Genomic DNA, 22,375 nt, shown 5'->3' on the forward strand with positions numbered 1-22,375 from the left:
ATCCACATTTTACGACGTTTGGTCAAAGCATACAATTAATCGCACCATCTTGGTATCGGATGTGCACCAGAAGAAGTGATACTTGAAAACGAAGTTATGGTGTTTGATGGATTGTTTGGAACGTCACCACCAGAGAAATGAAAGAACTGTTACAAACTGGAGATTGTGTTCGGACTGGATAAGAGAAACGCACCTATGACTACTGTTATTTTCTTAACTGGAGGACATAGTTTTTACATGTCAATGGACAACTGCGTGGACGTGATCCTCCTGTCTACAATTGGAAGATATGAACACTTAAGTGTTAAAAGGAACGTTTCGATTGCAGGAGTTATAAGGAGTTATCAAGAAAGAAAATGATTTGTACGACATCGAAAGCATTCTTGATCGAATAACAAATTCTTTGGAAAGGATATATACCGAGTTTTTCTTTTAGGACTGCAGCTTCATAAGTCATGGACTATAACAAGAAGCAGAAGTGACCACCATGCAGTTAAACACAGTAGCTACATGTCCTCAGAGATCCTCTCTTCAAGAATTACGAAAGGTTTGTATTATAACCTTCTTCTCATCTCTTGCTATGAGAAGGGATTACTCATAAGTTAAGAAATGTCTTTGCCATGGAGAGAGAGAGAGAGAGAGAGAGAGAGAGAGAGTTCATGTTCTCTTAACAATTGTGTCACCCATAACGGTGTAGATACGGCTACATCTTGGGGAATGAGGTACAGATTCGCTGTAAGAAAAAGACAGCTGTTCTGACTCGAGGAACGAACTTTTATTTAACAAACTTAAAGACCTAATAATGTTTCCTACCTTAAATATTCTCAGCATGTTTTTTAATGTTTTCTAATTTCATGGTGTTTGTTTTTGTAATAATATCATTATATGTTTTTATCTTATAGGTGTTGTCTAATGTTGTAAAGTGCTTAGAGCTTCTAAAGATTAGGCGCTATACAAAGTCCTCATTATTATTATTATTAATATTATTATATATATATATATATATATATATATATATATATATATATATATATATATATATATATATATATATATATATATATATATATATATATATATATATATATATATATATATATATATATATATATATAATACTACATTCTAGAGATACATATATAAGCCTTTATATTTAAAATACACGAAATACATATAAGATTACACTTTTCCTTCGAGCTTACCAACTTCATACATTTGTATAATTTCTGCCTTTTAGAATGTAATACAGATAGTTAATCTCGATTAATATCATGATAGCCAATGAGTATAAAATTCAATAGTTGCGATTAATGCAACAATCATTTTGAAGAAATGTATTTTACAAAATTTAAAATAGAATACTAATTTGGAATAGGTTACTAAACATTACTCATTATTACTTAAAGAATCTTTTATTTCCAAATTAAATCTAAACATGAAGTTGGTAGCGAATTCATCCTTTCCAATAATACATACCACAAATGCAATTAAACATTCCATTATATTATAATATAAAATAGAAAGAACTCACAAAAATGTTGGAAAAATATGAACTTTACCGATAAAATCTCAAATATTAAAAAGTGCCCATTCCTTAAAGAAGTTTGCGAACACAGACGATTCTTACCTGTAAGGAAAAGACAGAGCTTTTTTGTTGTTGAGTTTAATTATAGTAGCGTTCGCACAATTGTGCATGTGCCACTTTTTTCTGACTGCACCGCAGTCTGCTAGTTGTTCCTGGGGAAGGGGATGGTGCCACCTCCCCCAGGCTTTTATGGATTCAAGGAACCCTGATAGTTTGGCCTCAATCTGTGGGTCCATAAAGGTCCCTACAGTTGAATGGTTGGCTGTCATTAGTGGGAAGGAGAGCTCGGGAACCGTCCTGCTTGCTTCACATCGCTGCTTTCTTGTTGCATTTGCCTGTTGTTGTTTTTTTTTGTGGTTTTTTTTTTCGATTTTTTTTTCTTTTTTTTCTGACTTGATGAACGAACTAATTCTGTGCAAGTCTGCTTCTCTATTTATAAGTAGTTTTTGTTGTCGCTCTCTTCGGATCAGAACAAGGCTCTCGAACTTGCCCACGGAAACCGCGTGAATCATCTAGCTTAACTCATCCATTATTGATTTAATAATTTGCCTGTATAGCAGCTTCTCACCAAATCTAAATTTCAGACCTTTATATACAAGAGAAATGTATTTTATGGATTCTGCACCTGCTCGTAAAGAGCGATCTTTATAAAATAGCATACAGTTGTATTACACAAATAGATACAATTAATCTCAATATATTTTAGTGGAAAATTATTTTCACTATAATTTAATGAAAAATTACTTTTAATACAATTTAGAGAAAATTTCAATCTTAATACTTTTACTTAAAAATTCTGTCCTAATATAGCAACAACAATAACTACCGTGGGTGTGTTGTACAGAAAGTTTCCCTAAAAGTCAAATCGTCTTTTTCTGCCAGATCTTTGTGGTGCATTATTTCATCATATGAACATTATTTGGAAATTCGAATTCGCAATAAGAAGACAAACAATCATGTACAATTTTATGAAGTAGGTATTAGATATTTTCTTCCAATCCATCGTTGAAATACACCAACGGTAGCTTCGCTGTTAACGCAAGCAAGCACAACTAGTCCAATGACACTAGCAGGTTCCTCTTTTCTTTTTTTTTCTTTTTTTTCTTTTTTTTAATGACCACGAGTGACTCCTGCAAGCAACGCGGGAAACACAACCACTCTGTTTGTTCCCTGATAGGCTAATGTAATTAGTACTGTGGAGAGTTAGGTTGGTAGGCTTTGTCTGTATTTACAAAAACACAGATGTTCAGATTTTGGTCAAAATTGTCATGTGGGAAAGAGTACACAGTTTCATACATTTTATACAGATACCTATTAGGCGACTTCAATTATATGGATTTTTAGTTTAAAAAGTACCCAAGAAAACTTGTGACTATGTTTGGTGAACACATTTGTTTTCATGATAACATACGTTAGGCAACACAATGCCAACAAATTTGTACTGACCAATATTGACACACCTGTACATCCGACATGTCTGATTCATCAAAAGGGAGAACTTTTAATTTATTTCGAATTTAATTGGAATTAGATAGTTATCTAAGATGTATACAATATTTACCAAGTTTCGTACAAGTAGTCTTATATTTACTGTAGAAAAGGAACGCGACAGGAAATGAATATTACGTACTGAAGAAAACTGGCGATGAATGTTGCCTGAATGTAGAGTTTTTCATCAACAATGTAATTGTTAAAATACACTTTTGTACAAGACCAAATATAATAAAATTTACAACACTTATAAGTGTGACAAATATTTTTCAACTTGAAAGTGTGTTGGATTTTGAATATTCTACTAAATACTTTTCAGTCCTTGTTATATTCGCATGCGTTCATCCTCTAACATTTGCATAACCACACGTATCTATGACGTACAAGTATTTTGGTTTTCCTTATATGTCTCAGGAAAGCTACCTCAGTCTAAATAAACCTGATATTCAAGAAAACAACGGTTGAGCTGTGTTGAGCTGATAGAAATTGTTTTCGGCGACAAGTCCTGTCTGGGTGGGGAGAAATCCCTGAGTGGGCGCCTCTTCACCCTCCACCCCGGTGGGGTTAAGAGGGGATGGAAGGCGTCCATAACAACAAGTCATTTACCACCTCCCCCCAGCTCCATGGAATACTTTATGTATGCTATATTATCATTAGGTGTTATTAAGAATGCAAAAGGATGTCCTTCCACAACAGGAACTTGAATTTTCAGCAACATTTTTTCCCGATCCTTTTAAAACGTATGAACGGTTTCAAATTTAGGTCAAATTTTGCTGAATCTTTAACAGCTACTTCGTATAATGAGTCACCTAGTTCTATTATAAATCAAACGTTGCTTTCCATAACTTATATCTCTGTTTTTATCTAATCTTTGTAGACTGGCCTTGTAAATGTTTACTAGATCTTCACTATGTTTTTTTTAATAAAAAAGCTTAATTTTTATATTTATGCACATGAAATAGGTAACTTATTCCTTTACATGTACTGCACTGTTTTAATCAGAGTTCTATCCGAGATGATTGTGCTTATTCAGTGATGTGATCACTGAATGTAATCCGTAACTCTCTTTTCTGAAACATTGCAGTAACCTTTTGCCAAATCGACAATTTCAATTCTCCTGACCGCTCTAGTGGTTAGAGCGTCCGCCTCAGATGAGGGAGGTCGTGGGTTCGATCCCCGGTCGAGTCATAACAAAGACTTGCCAAATGGTACTAACGGCTGCCTCGCTTGGCGCTCAGCATTAAGAGGTTAGTGTTAGGACTGGTCGGCCTGGTGTCCGGATAATGTGACTGGGTGGGACATCATGCTACATGTCTGTGGCATGATGCCCCAGTGCTAGACATCACTATAATCTGTCACACTGCAGACATCGTAGCGATATGACTGAAAAAATGTTAAAGTTACGTTAAAAATCCAAGCCACACACACACACACACACACACACACACACACACACACACAGAGTTCTCCTGAATATTATTTTTTAATCTATCTATTTGACCGTACATGGATCTGATATAAACTTATAAATACGCATTGTATCTTGATACTTGGTTATTAGTATATTGAATGTGATGGGATTTAAAACATAAGAAGACAAACAAATAAAACATAAAAACCGTTGTGCTTCCAAAGCTTTACGTGACTATTTCTACGGGATTTTTATCCTTTATATATATATATATATATATATATATATATATATATATATATATATATATATATATATATATATATATACACACACACACACACAGCATTAATACTATTGACATATCCCGCATTTATCAGGCGAGGAAAAAGAACGTTCCGATTCCAGGTTATGTGTGGTCGTGTAGAATTAGTTTTAAGTCAAACTTCCTGCGAAAGATGGCAGCTTCTGGAAACTCCGGAGTGGAGAGAGTTCTCCAGAAATGTCTCAAATGTGTTGAAGCTGGAAATTTTTACGAAGCACATCAAATGTATAGAACCGTGTCATTTCGGTAAATGTAAAATTTAAACTTTATTGGGATATTTTACTTAGTTTATATCAAATATTAGTAAGAGAATGATGACCATCCATGGTTTTGTCACACATACTGAAATAATACGTCTGTTTCAGCTTCGCTGGCAGGTCGTAAGGGGTGGCAGATGGGAGTAGGAGTTGCGGTGGCACGGTTTTTATTGTACGGGCCTCTTGAGCGAAAGTGTGTGTGTTCGGTTCTGCCATTGGATAGGTGTGAAACGATAAATTTGTGCCACGTATCGATACGATTCACAATACAGTGTCCTACATGTAAGACCTCGACGCTGATACTTTTGTTTGGGGAGTCAGGATCTTGCTGCCCAACTAACGGCGCTGTGTAGCGTGTTTTGGTGTAGACTAACATCGTAATGAAAGTAATATTTTCAGGAATATCTCACACAGCTGGCAACTAAAATAACGAGGCTTTTTACAAAGTAAAGTCATAATGTTTTAGTCAGACTTTACTTACTCTGATGTATTTTCTCTAATAAATTCAAATTATCACAAAAGAAATGGACCTGTTTCAGGTTTCGTTGCCCTACATTTCACTGGTCTGGAAAGTGATGAAAGTGGGGAATACCGAAATCGGGTTAAGTTGAAGTATTATTCTTTAACGAAATGAATACAAATATATTATGCCTATTGGAACTATAAGCAACGTTCTACACTGATTCATGGATTCGTGCTGCATGCCAAAAAATCATGAATTCCCCAATTCTCAATTATTTTAAATTTTCCTGTTAAGTGCTAGTCATGATATGGCAGTTGACGAAACGTTCCGGTTCTGCTAGTCGCAATATTAGTAGAACTATAGCCGATTCGTACAGTTGGACTGGTAGCAAGCATTTTAGTGTATTTTAATATATATATATATATATATATATATATATATATATATATATATATATATATATATATATATATATATATATATAAGAGTAGTTTTACAAATACTTTTGAAAGAAACTGGGGCCTAACCGGAATTTTTCTCCTTGTATGCGTCACCAACACTGATTTGAATTACCGATTGGCATTGCATCTTGAAAACGTTGACACCACCAAAGAAAAAGACATTGTATTGCACAAAAAATGAAGTTTAGTTTGAAATATACCAAAAATTGGCCATGCATTCAGCCATCAAATACTGATATACATCATGCTTTTTGCGCAGTGTGCCACAAATTTTAGCATTGGGCATGGTGGCAGGGATGATGTGAGGAAACACATTGGTAGCTAAAAGCATATAGAAATTGGGAAACTACATGAAGAGAGTTTTTTAGAGTGCAGTTAAAATATTTTCACCTCCAAGGAAAAAGAGTTTTATTCCACAAAAGTGAAGTATAGATTGGAGTACACCAAAATCTGGCCTAGCATTCAGCTATCAAACATCGATGAACATTATGCTTTTCGTAAAGTAGTGTGCCGCGAATTTTACAGTTGGGAATGTGCACAAGAGCTGGTATTGTTGCTTACAATTTACTTGCCATACATGTACCATGTAGTAATATTATTATATAGTACACGTATGACAAATTGTAGGCAATGATACGAGCTCTTGTGGGCATGTGGCAGAACGATGTGAAAAAGCACACTGCGTTAGCACCCCCAGCAAATTTTCAATTTTGGAGTACTTTAAGCCACCTACTCAAGTTCAGCATGCTACCAATGCTGAAGCAATGTTTGTGAGCTTTCTTGTTGAACATGACCCGTCTTTCTCAGCTGGAGATCAGCAACAGTGACAAGTGAAAGATTATTTCCTATTGTGAGGATTAATAAGACAAACTTTAAGTGCCTCCTTAGGTGCTGAAAATTTGCAACAATTTTAGTCACCAAGATTGACCAGGGGGCAAGAAGCCTGAACTGTTTTCAAAACAAATTTATCATAGCCTGATGAAGTTCAAGACTGCCACAGTATCATATCATGACAATTAGCATGAAGTTTGTGTATATCAGTAAATTTGGCTTCAAATAAAGTAGTTCACTTAATCAGTGTAAATAATATGTTTTATTTTTATTTTGGGATTTACATATAATGAAGTGGATGGGAGTTAGTGTCATGATATAATTTTTCACTAATTGCGTTCAAAATTCACTAATTTTTATCCCACTTTTCACTAATTGTGAGTCTGGAGGGTTGGCAGCTCTGGTTATTTTGATCCTGGACTGTAGCAAACAATATCTACGGGTGAGAATTCAGTGTAGCATATAGCACTGCATGAAATAATGAAACTTTAAAAATTGACCAAATTAGACAAGTTACAAATCAACAAAGAAATTCACGTGAAAAGAAATTTTATTTGATGTAACTTAATATTCACATCAGGGAGAAAAGCTTGTAAATACTTGAAACATATAGTAATTCTAAACTTATAAAAAAATACTGATTCTGATCAAAAGTTTTTTTTCTAAAACACTTTATTATTTTATAATTTGTAAATGACTGTTTTTGTTGTACTTGTTGTTGTTCTAGGGTTTAACACCATGTTTCAGCATAAGATAGGCTATACATGGTGGCCAGTATAACTGGTGGAGGAAGAACTCTGGAAAACCCATGGAAGAACCACTGACCCACGAGAAGCTACTGGCAGGCCTTCCCACGTACCCACGCTAGCCGAGCCTTGGATTGGAATCCACGCAGACAGAGGTGAAATGGCATTGATCCATAACGGAGAGTGCTTTAGACCACTCAGCCACTCGGGGCCTCTGACAGTGTTTTTGTGAAATTGGTTCTTTTTTATTGGTATTAGAGCTCCTTTGTGCAAGAAGTATACTGTACAGCTCATGCGATTTTTCATTTCTCCAAGTATCATGGTAAGGGAGTTCATTTGTGATGATGCTTTGGTGTTGGAGGGGTTAATGCCTACAAGTCATCTCTTGAATTGGCAAGCACATCTTGGGCTTCCCTACCACAGAGGGGCTAAGACAAGATAATTGATTCACATTGGAGCAAGTAATGCCTGAAGACCACTCATAGAATGACTGAGACCATGGAGTGATCTACATTTGGAGACCATTTGAAAAGTCAGTCATCTTTCTGTCATGTATATATTTGACAATAAATAAAAACATTCAAAAGATTCTTGTATGTATGTGTGTTTAGACTTGTAATGCAATATACCAGAGTACTTCTGTTGTTGCCAGTGTCCAAAATTTATATGGATTTCATATTAAGCTTAAACGTTGTGGCCAATTAAGTTTACATCATCTGTGGAAAATAGATGAAGATACTGTTAGGAAATTAATGTGAACAAACTTGCACACTGACTTGACGAAATAGGCATCAAAAATATGTCATTTGCTGCTTCATAAGGTGACATAACATGAAGCTATCTGATGTAGAGCAGCATAATTAACAACCCCAATTATAACCCAGCAATTAATAGCAGACTTTTATTGAATGTTTGCAATTAAACTGAATAGATTTATTGCTGAAATGAACAGTGACATAGGAAAATTGTAATAATTCCAAGATTAAACCTTTTCTCTTCTCTGTGATAGTTAGCATGCAATCAGAGATTGTCAGTTTTTTCCCGTGAAGAAGAAACACCATGCACCTGAATTCTAGAGCTTTTGCCTGCATTTTCTTGTTTTGTCATATATTGCATGATGTTCAAGAAAAAACCAGATCTCAGTTACCAAAAATCGCATATGTAAAGTCGTTAAATCCAGTTTTGTTTAGTTTGATTATTTTTGGAAAAGTTGTATAGATATAGAAGCTACTGTACTGTGTATTGTCAGCATTCAGATTTGAATTTGTTCTTTCTTTTTATAATGCAGCGAAATGTGTGAAATGGCTTGTTGTGCCTGGATACAACATTGTAGGCAAACCATCTGTAAATGAAACTGTCAATTATTTTGAGATGATGGGGGCTTGACTGCCACAGGCTAGAAGACCTACCATTTTTCCACTTTGAAGGTGTACAGCAAGACATAGCAGGTTTTAAGGAACTTGTGCTAAAGCAAAATTATCATTTCATTTCTTCGAGTGCCTTGGTCCTAAGATTGGGAAATCTTTTTGCTATGTCACAACAAGGAGGAAAAGTTAGCAATAATTGCAAATAATGTTATGTAAAATGCACAGAGTGTTCTATAGCACATTCTTTCTGAGCTTTTCAGCAATCTGGCAGTTACATTTCTGCTCCAGTTTTGATCAGACTTGTTCAGAAGTCTCCTATTTATCAAGAAGCTGGACGAATTTGAGTAGGAGTAAGATCTGTATATATTAATGAGATATATTGTATCTGATTTACTGATCCTGTTACCATTTGTAGAGACTGAATTCCACTGTAATAGACATGATTTTTATCCATTTTTAAAGCAGAATTATTCTTTTCTCCTGACTTGAATCAGATTTTTCTTGATATAGTCTATTTTTTATATCATCTCCGAACCGGTTTTTTAAAAACAGTCTTTCCAATCCCATTCCACAATGACCTTTGTCAATTATTCGTTCCATATATTAGTTAGCACATGACTCTCATAAAGAGTATTCTGATTAATTAATGGTTTAAATTCATCCAGTGAATCTTCGTGTAATGGAAACTGATGGCAATGGAAAGAAGAAGCATGCTTACCCTGACACGAAAAGTTTGGATAAAGGTTTAAAAAACATACGGAAATGGGAATGGCTGGAGCGAAAAGTTGTTGGAAATTTAGTTGGTCAGTTTATAAGAAAACTGAACACTAGAGGACTGGAATTTTGTGACCTCTGCAAAAAAGATCTGAGTTCGGTAATCGTGGTTGGAAGAGTTTGGAACAGCACCTACAAAAGAAGCTGCATGTGGAAAAATTGAAGCTCAGAAGGCATCTAGAAAAAGTGTAATTAATTACTATAAGAAGAAAGATTTCTTGCATGAGAGAACAGATATAGCCCTCTGTCAGAATATATGCACTGCATGTCGCCAATAGAAGTACCAGCTTGAAAGGAAAAAGGCTTTCATTGTGAAGGAAAAGCAACAATTGCAATTGAGCCCAAAAAGTCAGTGGTGACAAAAAGGAAGGCTAAAGAAATCTTTGCCAAAGCCACAAAAAGAGCTTGAGTGGCATATCAACAGGTTGTGTCCATCAGATAAAAACACATGTGAATGTATGGGATTATTTGTATAGAGTTGATGTACTTGGGTGTTTATTTTACAGATTTGTTATGAAAAGAGAGAAGTATAACATATTTGATGCAAAAATTTACAAATTATTGTGACTTAATTATGATGTGAACACTGACATGCACATGAAATAACTTCAGTATCAATAGTATTAGAGAACAAATTCATGTGACTAAATACTATGAAATTATTGAAGTGAAGTTAAACATTTTTGGTAAGTTTTATAGTTTTTCAGATGATTATTTTGGTTTATTTTATGATTGTAAGTTGCACCAGGAGTAGTTTTTTATGAGTGTAAAATGCATTTTTGGCCGGGGGCCAAAGGCCCCCTGGAATCCCAGATCAGGAGCACTGCCCCTCAAGACCCCGTTGGGAGAGAATCCCCAACCCCCCCCATTAAAATTTGTTTGCTTTTTGGGGGGAAGATCAAAATCATGCCTGCTGTAACCTTATATTATTGCTGTCGTAGACAAGTTCATTAAGTGAAGTCACCACATATTAATGAGATACCTTGCATCTGATTGGATGAGTTTCTTACCTATCTAGATATAGTGTCTACATTTCTCAACCAATTACTGTAAAACTTGGTAAATGGGTGTATGTCATCAAGATCTTGGATAACCCTGATTATAAGCAGAGACTGAAAATCAACTTATACCATTATATTTAGAACAGTTTTAATCACGATAGAGTAAATAGGTCAAATCAGCGTAATACAAAGTGTGGGAAATGGCTTACCTAAGTAATGTTCTTAAACTTAATTCTACATAGGCATGCTTAGTGAAATAAATAATCATTAAGTTGTATGAACCAGGTGAGCAATGTCAGACCCACTTCAACCTCTTCTTTAATCAGTTGTCACAATATCTGACTAACTTGAAAGCATACAAGTCAAAGGAAATCAGTGCAGAATGTTGCCACTTTATCTTACTGAGGAAAGGGGTTTTAAGTAAAAATGTCCTGAAGCAGATAGTTTATTGTATTCCTTCGTTTTCAATGCTTATTCTAAAGTTATTTAATGGGAACTTGTTTGTGATTTTATAATTCTGTGAAAATACATATGGTATGATGGCTCTATCATTGCTAATGCCAAATATTTTAACGTGATGAATTCCTTTTCAACAACAAATGATTGAAAATTCCTTGCATTGCTTTGTGGTGAGAAAACAGTTTGACTTGCAGTTTTAGTTTTAGTACACACAAAATTAATGGAAACTGTTTGCAGTCTACAATCATTTTAATTTACCTGAATGGAATATTGCTAGGAATATTTATAAACATTTTTCATCCCAAAACAAAAGCAGTCTTTATAGACTGTTTGTGGATAAATACAGTCAGATAATTTTGATAATGATAATATGGCTAAGTTGTTTTTGTATGTTGTTGTTGTTGCTTGTATCTTTTACTTATTGATTAGGACCTAAGCTACAAAGATTTGTTCTAAAGATCTGACATGTGAAGACTGTTGTAATGACTTGAGTACTTACACAAGAGCAGTTATTCAGATGTAGGGTTTTGATAAGTATAGGAGATAGGCTTTCACATAATCATAATATTTAATGTGCTTGCTTTTCTTGCACTTGGCATTCAACAAGGGCATTTGATGGCTTTGAACTCATTTTTTTTCTCACTGATCAAATTGGGAGGCTAGATGTCATTGCAGACATGGGGGCTAGATGTCATTGCAGACATGGGGGCTAGATGCCTTTGCAGACATGGGGGCTAGATGTCATTGCAGACATGGGGGCTAGATGCCTTTGCAGACATGGGGCCTAGATGTCATTGCAGACATGGGGGCTAGATGCCTTTGCAGACATGGGGGCTAGATGCCATTGCACACATGGGGGCTAGATGCCTTTGCAGACATTGGGGCTAGGTGTTTTTGCAGACACGGGGGCTAGATGCCATTGCAGACAAGTGGGCCTGGTGTCATTGTAAAGGGGGCTTGATGCTATTGCAGGCTTGGGGGAGCACAACATTATAGTTTTTTAATTTGCACTGCTTGTGACATAAAAGTACACCTTTTATTTACTGTTCTTTTGATGCTATGTTTTGCAGATATTCAGGACAAAAAAAGTACACAGAAGCCATAGACCTACTTTACAATGGTGCCAGGACACTTTTACAACATAATCAGGTAATGAACACATGCTGATGCTTGTAGTTTGATTTGCCAACTTATTTTGCAAAGTTCTACTACTACCTCATGGAAAATGAACTTGCTAAAAGATTCAAGTATGAGGTTGGTTTTGTGTAAGTATTGAGATACACCATGTAAAAATGTCAGAATAAGAGAAGCAACATTTAAGTAACTTAAGCAACATTTGAGTTAAACATTCTGTAAATTGAGGGAAGGAATTATTTAAACAGCATAATCCAATGAATATTCGGTACCTTTTATGTATGAAGATTGAAACTTATATGTGACAGATGACAAATCATTAAAAGGTCAAATTTCATTGAAGGGTTGGCAGTCAGCAGTGTGCCTGTTAAAGATCATATATGCCTACAGTTTGAATTTCTCGTGGCTGCACCAAGTCTCCATATGCATGCTATTATGCAATCAGATTGTGAATATAATAACAGTCAGAACTTATACAAAGTGCTTTGTAGGTCTCTGTTTTATGTTACAAAGTTCTGTCCTGCTTTCAGAACCAGTATTTCATGACATCGACATATGATCTACTTGTGTGCACATTCATGCACTTAGTGTATTTACTGTCTTTACCGCTCCAGTGGCATAAGTGGTTAGAGCATCTGCCTTGGATGCGGAAGGTCATGGGTTCAAACCCAGGCTGAGTCATACCAAAGACTTATAACAGTGGTATTAGCAGATGCCTCACTTGGCACTCATCATTAAGAGGTTAGTGTTAGGACTAGTTTTGCCGGTGTCTGGATAATGTGACTGGGTGAGACATGATGCTACATGTCTGCAGCATGATGTCCAAGTTCTAGACATCACTATGGACTGCCACACTGCAGACATCATAGTGATTTGACTATAGTTGTTAAAGGTAGGTTAAAAATCCAAAAACACACACACATGGCTACTGTCTTACTTCTTTACTGTCTTAAATTTTACAGGTATGATGGTTAAACATGGTAGAAATTAATGCAGTGTAGGATGGTTTAGCTTCTGAATTTTCTTTCACAGCATTCAAGTGGTGCGGACCTTGCCATGTTGGTAATAGAGGTTCTTAATGCAGCAAAATATACAGTTACAGAGGACACTACTGGTAAGTATTCATTTAGATGAGTAAATTGCACATGTTGGCACTGCTTATAATTCAGGTTGGACATTTTTTTCCAAAATTAGCACTTCTGTATACCTCCAAAGTAACACAAAATAAAATCACAGTGCATACAGTTGTGACTTTTAAAATTACCTTCCTGCTCAACAAGAGCATTAAATGTTAGGGAGAACTTAATAGATTGGTTATCGCCATCAAGTTCAGTTTTTAAACAGCTAACAGCATGTTTGGAGCAAAGGTTGTGACCCAAAATTGTCATTTATAAAATAGTCACTTAAATCAAGCTTGCTTTGTGGGTGGCACAGAAGTGATGTCAGCATTAAATTCTGGTAGATGCAGACATTTTATTTTAGGCAAAATTTGCATCAGTGTGTACAAATTAAAATTGATCATAATATGCACAATTCATTATATGCACAATTCAGTATATAGGATTTACATTCATTATTTTGTCTGTCCATCTATCTTTCTGTTTATTCATGTCTTCATCTTTGCAAGCATCCTTCTTCCAGGCCATAACTTCAATCTTACTTCACCTTTTGACATCAGAAGTGTATCTTGTCAGACTTGTATCTTGCTGTGTTTACACTAAAATAATATTTTAGCAGCCATTTTGCATGCAGCAAGGTTTAACAGACGGTCAGTATTTGTGCACTGGAAGCTTATTTAAATCAATATACCAATTACTTTTAACACTGTTGCCCTAAAATAGATATCATAATATATGGTGACAAGAAAAAGAACATATTGTGCATATTGGTAGTAATGTTGCCTTTATGAGTGTGGGCAACCACACACATAGCCCAAAGACATTTTTTTAACCTAAAACCGACTTCAAGATCTTCTTTACAAATGCCAGTTTGTCCTTCCTTAGTCCACCAGTTAGAAGACCTGTGTGTATTTATGAATGTTTTTTAAGTGGAATGAGTTAATCACACTTCATAATTGAAGGGGCCCTGAGTGGCCAAGTGGTCTGAAGCGCTCTTCGTTACGGATCACTGCCATCTCACCTCTGTCTGCGGCGGTTCGAGCCTAAGATTCAGCCAATGTGGGTATGTGAGAAAGCTTGCCAGTAGCTTCTCGAGGGTTGGTGGTTCTTTCCGGGGTTTTCCTGGGTTCTTCCTCCACCATTAATACTGGCCGCCATGTATAGCCTATCGTGTGCTGAAAAATGGCGTTAAACCTCACAACAACAACAACAACAACATCATAATTGAAGTTTAATAAATGGACACATGTATGTTTTTTGGACCTCTGTGTGTTTGACCTCTGCTGAATCGAATTGGACCAAATTTAAGGAAATATACCAGCATTGAGGGATTTTAGATCTTTTTACAGATGCTGACTTGCCATCAGATATGACAGCCATTTCTAAACTTTAAAAAGTAACAGCGAATTTTGTCGCAAAATCCTCTGAACGTAATTTGACTAAATTTGAGAGAGCATCCTTTCAAGGTAGAAATAATGCTGATCTCCATCAGACGTGATAGCCATTGCTAAAAATAGAATTTTCCAAGTTGAAGCTTTCTGATTAGAAAAACTGTCACCAGCAATGATCAGGTGTGAACCCAGCTATTGGAATGAACGTGTGTTCTGGGTTTTATTAAAAATTGGTTAAAAATTGTGTAAGGTCAATAATTCCAGTACCTTTTCACTTTTACCACTCAACTTGAGCCAAGTGTGTGTCTTAAGACGTATATATTAAAAAAATGTGTCTTTGTTGCCTACTTTTTCCTGCAGATACATTCATAGATCACATTAATGTTTGGAATATAAGTTTACTCCTTCCCAAATCCAGCCCTTCTAAAAAGACAAAGATTGTCTTTTCTGTCTATATCATATAGATAAAAGCAGGAACTCTTGCCGATTACCACCCTCTTGCCACCGCCAGTTGTCACTAGTTTTAAGCTTTTACTTAAGTACAATTGGTTTTTATTGTGTAATAATGATTCTGCTATATGTGGTATGCATTATTATTTTGTATTTTGTCACACTCATGGACATTGTTTATCCTGACCATATGCTCCAAACACAGTATCGCTGATGCATGTTGTAATTCTGGTTTTTGTGCATGCTGACAGTTGTTCACTCACTTATTAGTATCAGGCATTGTTTTTGCAACTTATTAACAAACTGAATTGTTCATTTTATTTTATTTTATAATTTTGTCATTTCACAGAAACATAATGATAAAATGCCCGAAATGTAAGATATTGAAGGCAAATGGGGACATGCATTGCATTTGCCTCTTCTACACTAAATATACTTCATTGCTGATATGCAGTGTGTGTGCCTTGTGGTCAGATAATATTTGGTAATCATTTCCAGAGAAAAGTGTTTTTAAAAATGGGGACAATCTTGCAGCATGCAGACTGATGTGCTGAGTATTTATCCTAAGATGGAATCATTTTTGAACCATGTGGGGATGTTGGACCACACTGTTTTCACAAAACAAGTGGGTGATCCTAGTATTTTTGGAGAGGCTTTAGATTTCATTTATGCAACTGTCTTATCTTTCATCGTCTCATCTCCTGATGCACATACCATGAGATGCAAGGAAAGATGAAATAATGCAGAGTTGGATTGGTCATTAATTGACAAGTGGGCAGTTGAGATAGATAAAAAAAACACACCACATTCTTCAGTGGTTTATTCCATGAACTTCTTAGTTCAAAAGGCCAACAGCAAATTTGTTTCGATCATCAACCTGAGTTGCCTCAGTTGTGTCCAATTTCAAGATCTATCCAACTCTCCATCAGAAGGGACACATTTACCATCAGTCTGCCTCTGATGTTTAAGGTCTTGAGTTTGAACCTTGGCCGAATCATACCAAAGACTTCTAAAAATGGTACTAACATCTGCCTTGCTAGGTAAAGGCTTATGATGGAAAGTGACATGTATTCAGGGACTGGTGCAGATTTGACAGTGGTGTACTTTTAAGTGGCAAAATCCCACCAGTGGCAGACATTTTTTTCTCTAGCTATATGAGCAGAAACAATTGGCCTCAATTATCTTTAAAGGCTTCTGCTCCATGATATCCAACACATTGAGGCATCAAGACAGAGGGGCAGATCTATCAGAGCTACTATCCAATTTTGACCTGAATTGACCAAAATCCCTAACCATGTCTCCAAAAAAGAATATTTCATTGGTTTTGACAGGGTTCAATTCAGATAAATTCAAACCTTTATGCAGAACCTTGCTGAAGCTGCTATTATACAAAACATGTTTCCAGATAGCAGTGAATTACATGCCCTTTCATTGGACCTGAACTTTCTTCATATCAGATCAGATGGTTCTGTGGTCCTATTGACACAACCACACTTTGTAGCCAAGTACAGCACACAGAAAAGTTGTGGAGCAAGAAAATATATCTTCTGGTGAATTTCAGGAAAGAGGTTATCGCCTCTGAAGCCCAATCATTGTGTCTGAAGTGGGTTATATGCTCCTTGTACTTTGGAGTCTGATTAAATCAGAGTTTCCTCCTGAGTATTTTGTCTCGTAAAATTAGTGATCTCTGTGAGCCTCACTTGCAAATATAACATTTTGATCTGAGACATAAAAGAAGCTGTCAGCTGGCAATCAGAGTCAGTCTTATTGAATTTTTATCTCTCAGAGACAATATTTGAATCTGGTGAAACCAATGGCTACTGCCCAAATGATCACCAGATTCAGTTAAAGTTAACACAGCCTCTTCATGGACATTTGTCAACGTTTTTTTTGAATTTGCCCCAAAAGGTTTGGAGGTAAGAAGAATTAAATAATAATTTTCTTATCCAGGTATATTTGTTATGGATCTCATGAACATCAGCTTTGTTGTTTTCAGATTAGGAGAGTGGGTTACCTTTCATATAGGGAATGCAGCCTTTCTTCCCTTGACATATGCCCAGGATATTGGTAGGATGCTCAGAATTAAGCAACATCCTGTTGCCTATTCCCCTAACATTAATATGATCGTATGATGTTTTGGAAGGAGAGACCAAATTTTTAAGTAAATTATTTTTCTATGAAAGTACTTACCCAATAATATTACTTTATAACCATCACAACCTCCCCAAATGCAGGCATCTTTGTTGCTTTATCACTCTTGTTTAAACTTAAAGTGGCAAAGGGAGATAATGGACAAGAGTTTCATATACTCATTCATATGATGCAGATGAAAAATATGTTTTGACTTTTTGGGAGGGCTGGATTTGGGAGGTAGAAAGCTTATATTCATTACATTAATGTGATTGGGTGTTTCTTTTTGTAGAAGTTTAATTCACCTAAAAGTTCAGTTTTTTTTTTTCTTTTCATTAGTTCAAAATTGATTAAGAACTGTTCATCCTTTTCAGTCCAGCTGTAACTTCTATTGACATGAAACTTGCTCTGTGGATGCATCTTGGTATGAACATATCACAGGCTGAACAGAGTTGTAGTGACCTAATTTCCAGAATTAATTTAAATATTGGTTAAAAATATGTTTTTTACTTTTCACCATTTGCCAACCATCTTAGAGGGCCCATAGTGGCCGAGCGGTCTAAAGCACTCACCGTTACAGATCACTGCCATCTCACCTGTCTGCATGGGTTAGAGTCTTGTGTTCGGCCTATGTGGGTATGTGAGAAAGCCTGCAGTAGCTTCTCATGGGTCGGTGGTTCTTTCCGGGGTTTTCCCAGGTTCTTCCTCCACCATTAATACTGGCCGCCATGTATAGCCTGACTTGTGCTAAAAATGGCATTAAACCCCACAACAGCAACAACCACCAACCATCTTACACAGGAATTCTTAGGATGGATGTGTGTCACACCAAAACTGGGCAAGTGTGACTTACATTCCAGGATTTTGTCACTCACTTAAAAATGATGCCCATGTTCTCTCTTGAGGCTGTAATTTTTATATTGATACACTTGTTGACATCAAATTTGACTATGTGTGCATCATGGGATGAGCATTTGTCATGCAGCCAAACTGGGTTACTGTAAGCTACTTTCCAGGATTTAATAAAATGAGGTTTACATTAGATTTAATTACAATGTTTGAAGGTCTTCTTGCAGTAGATAAACCTAGGTCAGTGTGACCTCTTTGCCATGATTTTGAATAGTGGTGCATGTGCAGTAATGTCCACACTTTTAAACCTGTTGCCACCAAACATGCCTTATAGGTGCATCTTGGGATTAAGCAATGCCACACACCCAAACTGTGATGATGTGACCTACTTTGTACAGTTTACTGAACACTCTTTTCAAGATACTGACTAATGATACATAAATGGGTGTATTTATGAGTTCCTGCTGAGTAGCAACTCTTGATTAATTTTTAAAATGAATTAAACTTTGGTGATTTGAACGATACAAATAATAGAAAATATGGGTTTGGTCCAAGTGACTGTAAGCATGAGCATGACAAAATGCCAAGCATTAGATCATGTATAGCAGACAAAATAGTATACATTTATAGTGTTGGAATACATCAAACATTCCTTACACATTGCTCATATGGACCCGCATTGCTATACAAAACATGGAGATAAATTGTCTTTACCTACCTTGTTATAAAATCACATGCCACCAGCAGCAATGTTTGATTTGGAATAAAATCCATTGAAAGAAAATTGTGAGGAACATGTAGTAAACACTGTAGAGATATGCTGGACACAGAGATGTTTGTCATTTACTTGTATAGGTTTGTTTTGTTTGTAGGTTTAATGACAGTTTTCAGCACATGATAGACTGTGCAAGGTGGCCAGTTTGTCTGGTGGAGAAAGAACCCAGGGCAAACCCACTGATCCATATGAAGCAACTGGCAAGCTTTCTCACATACCCACATTGGCTGAGATGTGATTTGAAACCATGTGGACAGAGTTGAGATGTCAGTGATCTGTAAAACCAAGAAATTTTTACCACATAGCCACCTGGGGCCTCCACTTGTATAGGTAATAGCAACATTTCTTACTAGTTATGCGATAAATTTTGCATATTTTAATCCATGGAATTTCTCTTCTCTTTCTGACAGATAAAGTTGTCTCTTTATTACGATACATGGACCCAAATGCACCGGAAAGGCTACCCTATTTAAATGCAGCTCTTCGATGGACCATGAAAGTAGATAGCCATTACAATGCCGGTCATCCAGATTTGCACAAAAAATGTGGAATGCTGTTCTGGCAAGGTGAGTCAACTACTAAAGGAGAAACTGCATAAGAGATTTACAAGCATTGGTATTGATTTTAAACTATCCAAGAATGTACTGGTCGCATACAAACAATAATACTTATGATACAATTCAGTCCATGCTATGACATGAAATAAGAACAGAATTTAGACAATCTCAAAATTCCATGCTACAAATGTAATTTCTCACCAAAAGTTTTTTCTTGTATAATAAAAGCTTTATTGTTTAGAAATGTAAGTTACTGTGCAATGTAAATATAGTTGTAGTGTTTTGGATACACAAATGACTATTACATAAATGGATTGTCTGTAAGAATGAGTTGTAGGACTACTCAGATTGTTTGTCTGTGGTATGTAACACGCTTACATCAACTGGAGTCAGTGGTACATAATAACATGCTTACATCAACTGGAGTCCATGGCACATAATAACATACATCAGCTGTAGTCTGTGGTGCATGATAACATGCTTACATCAACTTGAATATATCGTACATGATAACATGCTTACATCAACTGGAGTCAGTGGTACATAATAACATGCTTACATCAACTGGAGTCTGTGGCACCTAATAACATACATCAGCTGTAGTCTATGGTGCATTGTACCATGCTTACATCAACTAGAATCTATGATATATAATAACATGTTTACAACAACTGAAGTCTATGGTACATAATAACATGCTTCCATCAACTGAAGTCTATGATACATCATAACATGCTTACATCAACTGGAGTCTATAGTACATAATAACATGCTTCCATCAACTAAAGTCTATGATACATCATAACATGCTTACATCAACTGGAATCTATGGTACATTGCCCTACACTGTACCTATTTGCCAAGGGTTCTATATGTAGGTGAAGACAAATTTCTCACTGATAGCACACAATTGTGGATTTGGTTTGCCTTTGTTTTCAGTGTCAGCTGTTTACAGTTTCAGTGGATTCTACTTGTGTTGTTTTTTTGTTTTTTTTTTGTCTCAGTCAACCTGTTGTATTTGAATCATTTATAGTTAAGTCTCTGCTGATTGATAGCTTAGTTGTTAGAGTATTGGACATAGGTTGTAGGTTCAGTACCTGTTTATGCCAGCCCAGGTTGGTGATCCCATTGTGACCTTGCATTGTTCTCCGAAGTATTTTTGTATAGCACCTGGGTAAGCACGATAGTGTCAAAATGTTTTATAAATGCACATTATCATCATTAAAACTAATGAAACACTAAATAAATATAATGGAAAGTGCATATATTCAAATAGTATTCATTAATTCCTGAGATATATCATATTTTCATGCCAAAACTCATTAGTCTTTGAATTTAAATAATAGTTTTACATTTTTATGGTCATAAACTAGTAGCAGAAAGAAGCAAAACCAATAAGTTTTGTAAAACTTAACATATAATTTAATTATCAAAGTTATACAATTAAAATTTCAGAGGAACTTAACAGTATTATCTATTAAAGCCAAAAGAATCCTAAAAAGGTCTACACAAGTCCAAAAGAATTGAATGTTCCAAATGAATTCCAGATCATTGAATGTACTATTCTGATGAGCTCTGAATAATCACATTGGCTTTGTTCAGAACTCCCCTACAAATTTACAATAGTCCCAGAATAATATTTTAGTAAAATGGGCACTTTGTAATTCCAGTGAATAATCTAAACAAATGTCTTTTTTCAAAGTGTATCTAAACACGACATTAAACATATCTACAGACTGATATTGACACAGGAACATATGAAATAAGAATCCAAAATAGAAATACATTAATTGCTCAGTTCTCTGCATATATACATCTCCAAGAGTCTATTATCACTATATGTTGCAATTATAACCCCACATGACAAACCTTGCTGCTTAGTCCAACATTCCACAATACCTACTCACATAACCTATGTTGTAGTACTCTACTGTCCAACTTTAACTAGCCAATCATAAATAACTCCAGACTTGAAAACAGGTTTATTGTTAGAACTTGACAACAGCTATTTTGGATCCTAAGCCATTTACATGCCAAGAGTGAAACACACACAATAGATACAGTCATATACCAAAAGTTAAACAAAATATAGAGATACATAACAATAGGTATCTGGTGTTTTGTTTTACATCCCCATATCACTTTACTGCCACATTAAAGTTAAAGTTAGGATGGCAGTGTCCTGTTCTGCTGATGGTTATAAGGTGATTGAGTACACACTGTGAGAAACTGTTCATGAACACATGATCCTGATCATGGTTAAAATAAAGTTTATTAATGGACTTAAGAAAAGATACAAAACTACCTGATGCCTAATTCGGTGAACTACCAATGATGAATGCTTTGGTAGTCAACACAGTGGCACATTTGACAATAATAATGACAATAATTAGTATATTGCACATTCCTTTCCATTACAAACAGTGTATCAATACATGTTTTTATGGTTTAAGATTGCAGTGATAGAAAACGTGTATTACAGTTTTGGTTAAAGTTTTTTGCTTGTATTTTGTATTAAAAAAAACTCTTGATGGATTTTTCTTAATACTCTGGATGAATAAATATGAATAAATGTTAATTATGTGATACACATTTTACAGCAATGCATTAATTGTGGATTCAGCATGCAAGTTCTGATCCTTGTTATTATGCACGTCTATTCTGTGACCACTTGTTAACCGGCTTAAAGGGTCTTAATGGTTTCATCTCATCTTATCTTTGCTTGACTGCAATGCATGTGCCTAAGTATGAACCTCGTTGGTGGCTATGAATGATCCTTTCTTGTTACACTGTTGTGTTT

The 22,375-nt window shown here is 35.6% G+C and overlaps 1 protein-coding gene across 1 annotated transcript in view; it reads left to right on the plus strand.

Moving 5' to 3' along the window:
* Positions 1–4,937: 4,937 nt before the first annotated feature.
* The window catches only part of LOC149803579 (Golgi to ER traffic protein 4 homolog), a 35,205-nt gene continuing 17,767 nt past the window's right edge, over positions 4,938–22,375 (plus strand). The window contains exons 1-4 of the mRNA XM_089953325.1: positions 4,938–5,058; positions 12,242–12,320; positions 13,338–13,419; positions 19,429–19,584. Of these exons, the coding sequence (XP_089809451.1) occupies positions 4,946–5,058; positions 12,242–12,320; positions 13,338–13,419; positions 19,429–19,584 (430 nt within the window). The 5' untranslated portion in view covers positions 4,938–4,945. The remainder of the gene's footprint in view (positions 5,059–12,241; positions 12,321–13,337; positions 13,420–19,428; positions 19,585–22,375) is intronic.

The sequence above is a fragment of the Sinohyriopsis cumingii genome, chromosome 3 (genome assembly GCF_028554795.1).
Source record: "Sinohyriopsis cumingii isolate HCF-2022 chromosome 3, ASM2855479v2, whole genome shotgun sequence".
NCBI classification, from domain to species: domain Eukaryota; kingdom Metazoa; phylum Mollusca; class Bivalvia; order Unionida; family Unionidae; genus Sinohyriopsis; species Sinohyriopsis cumingii.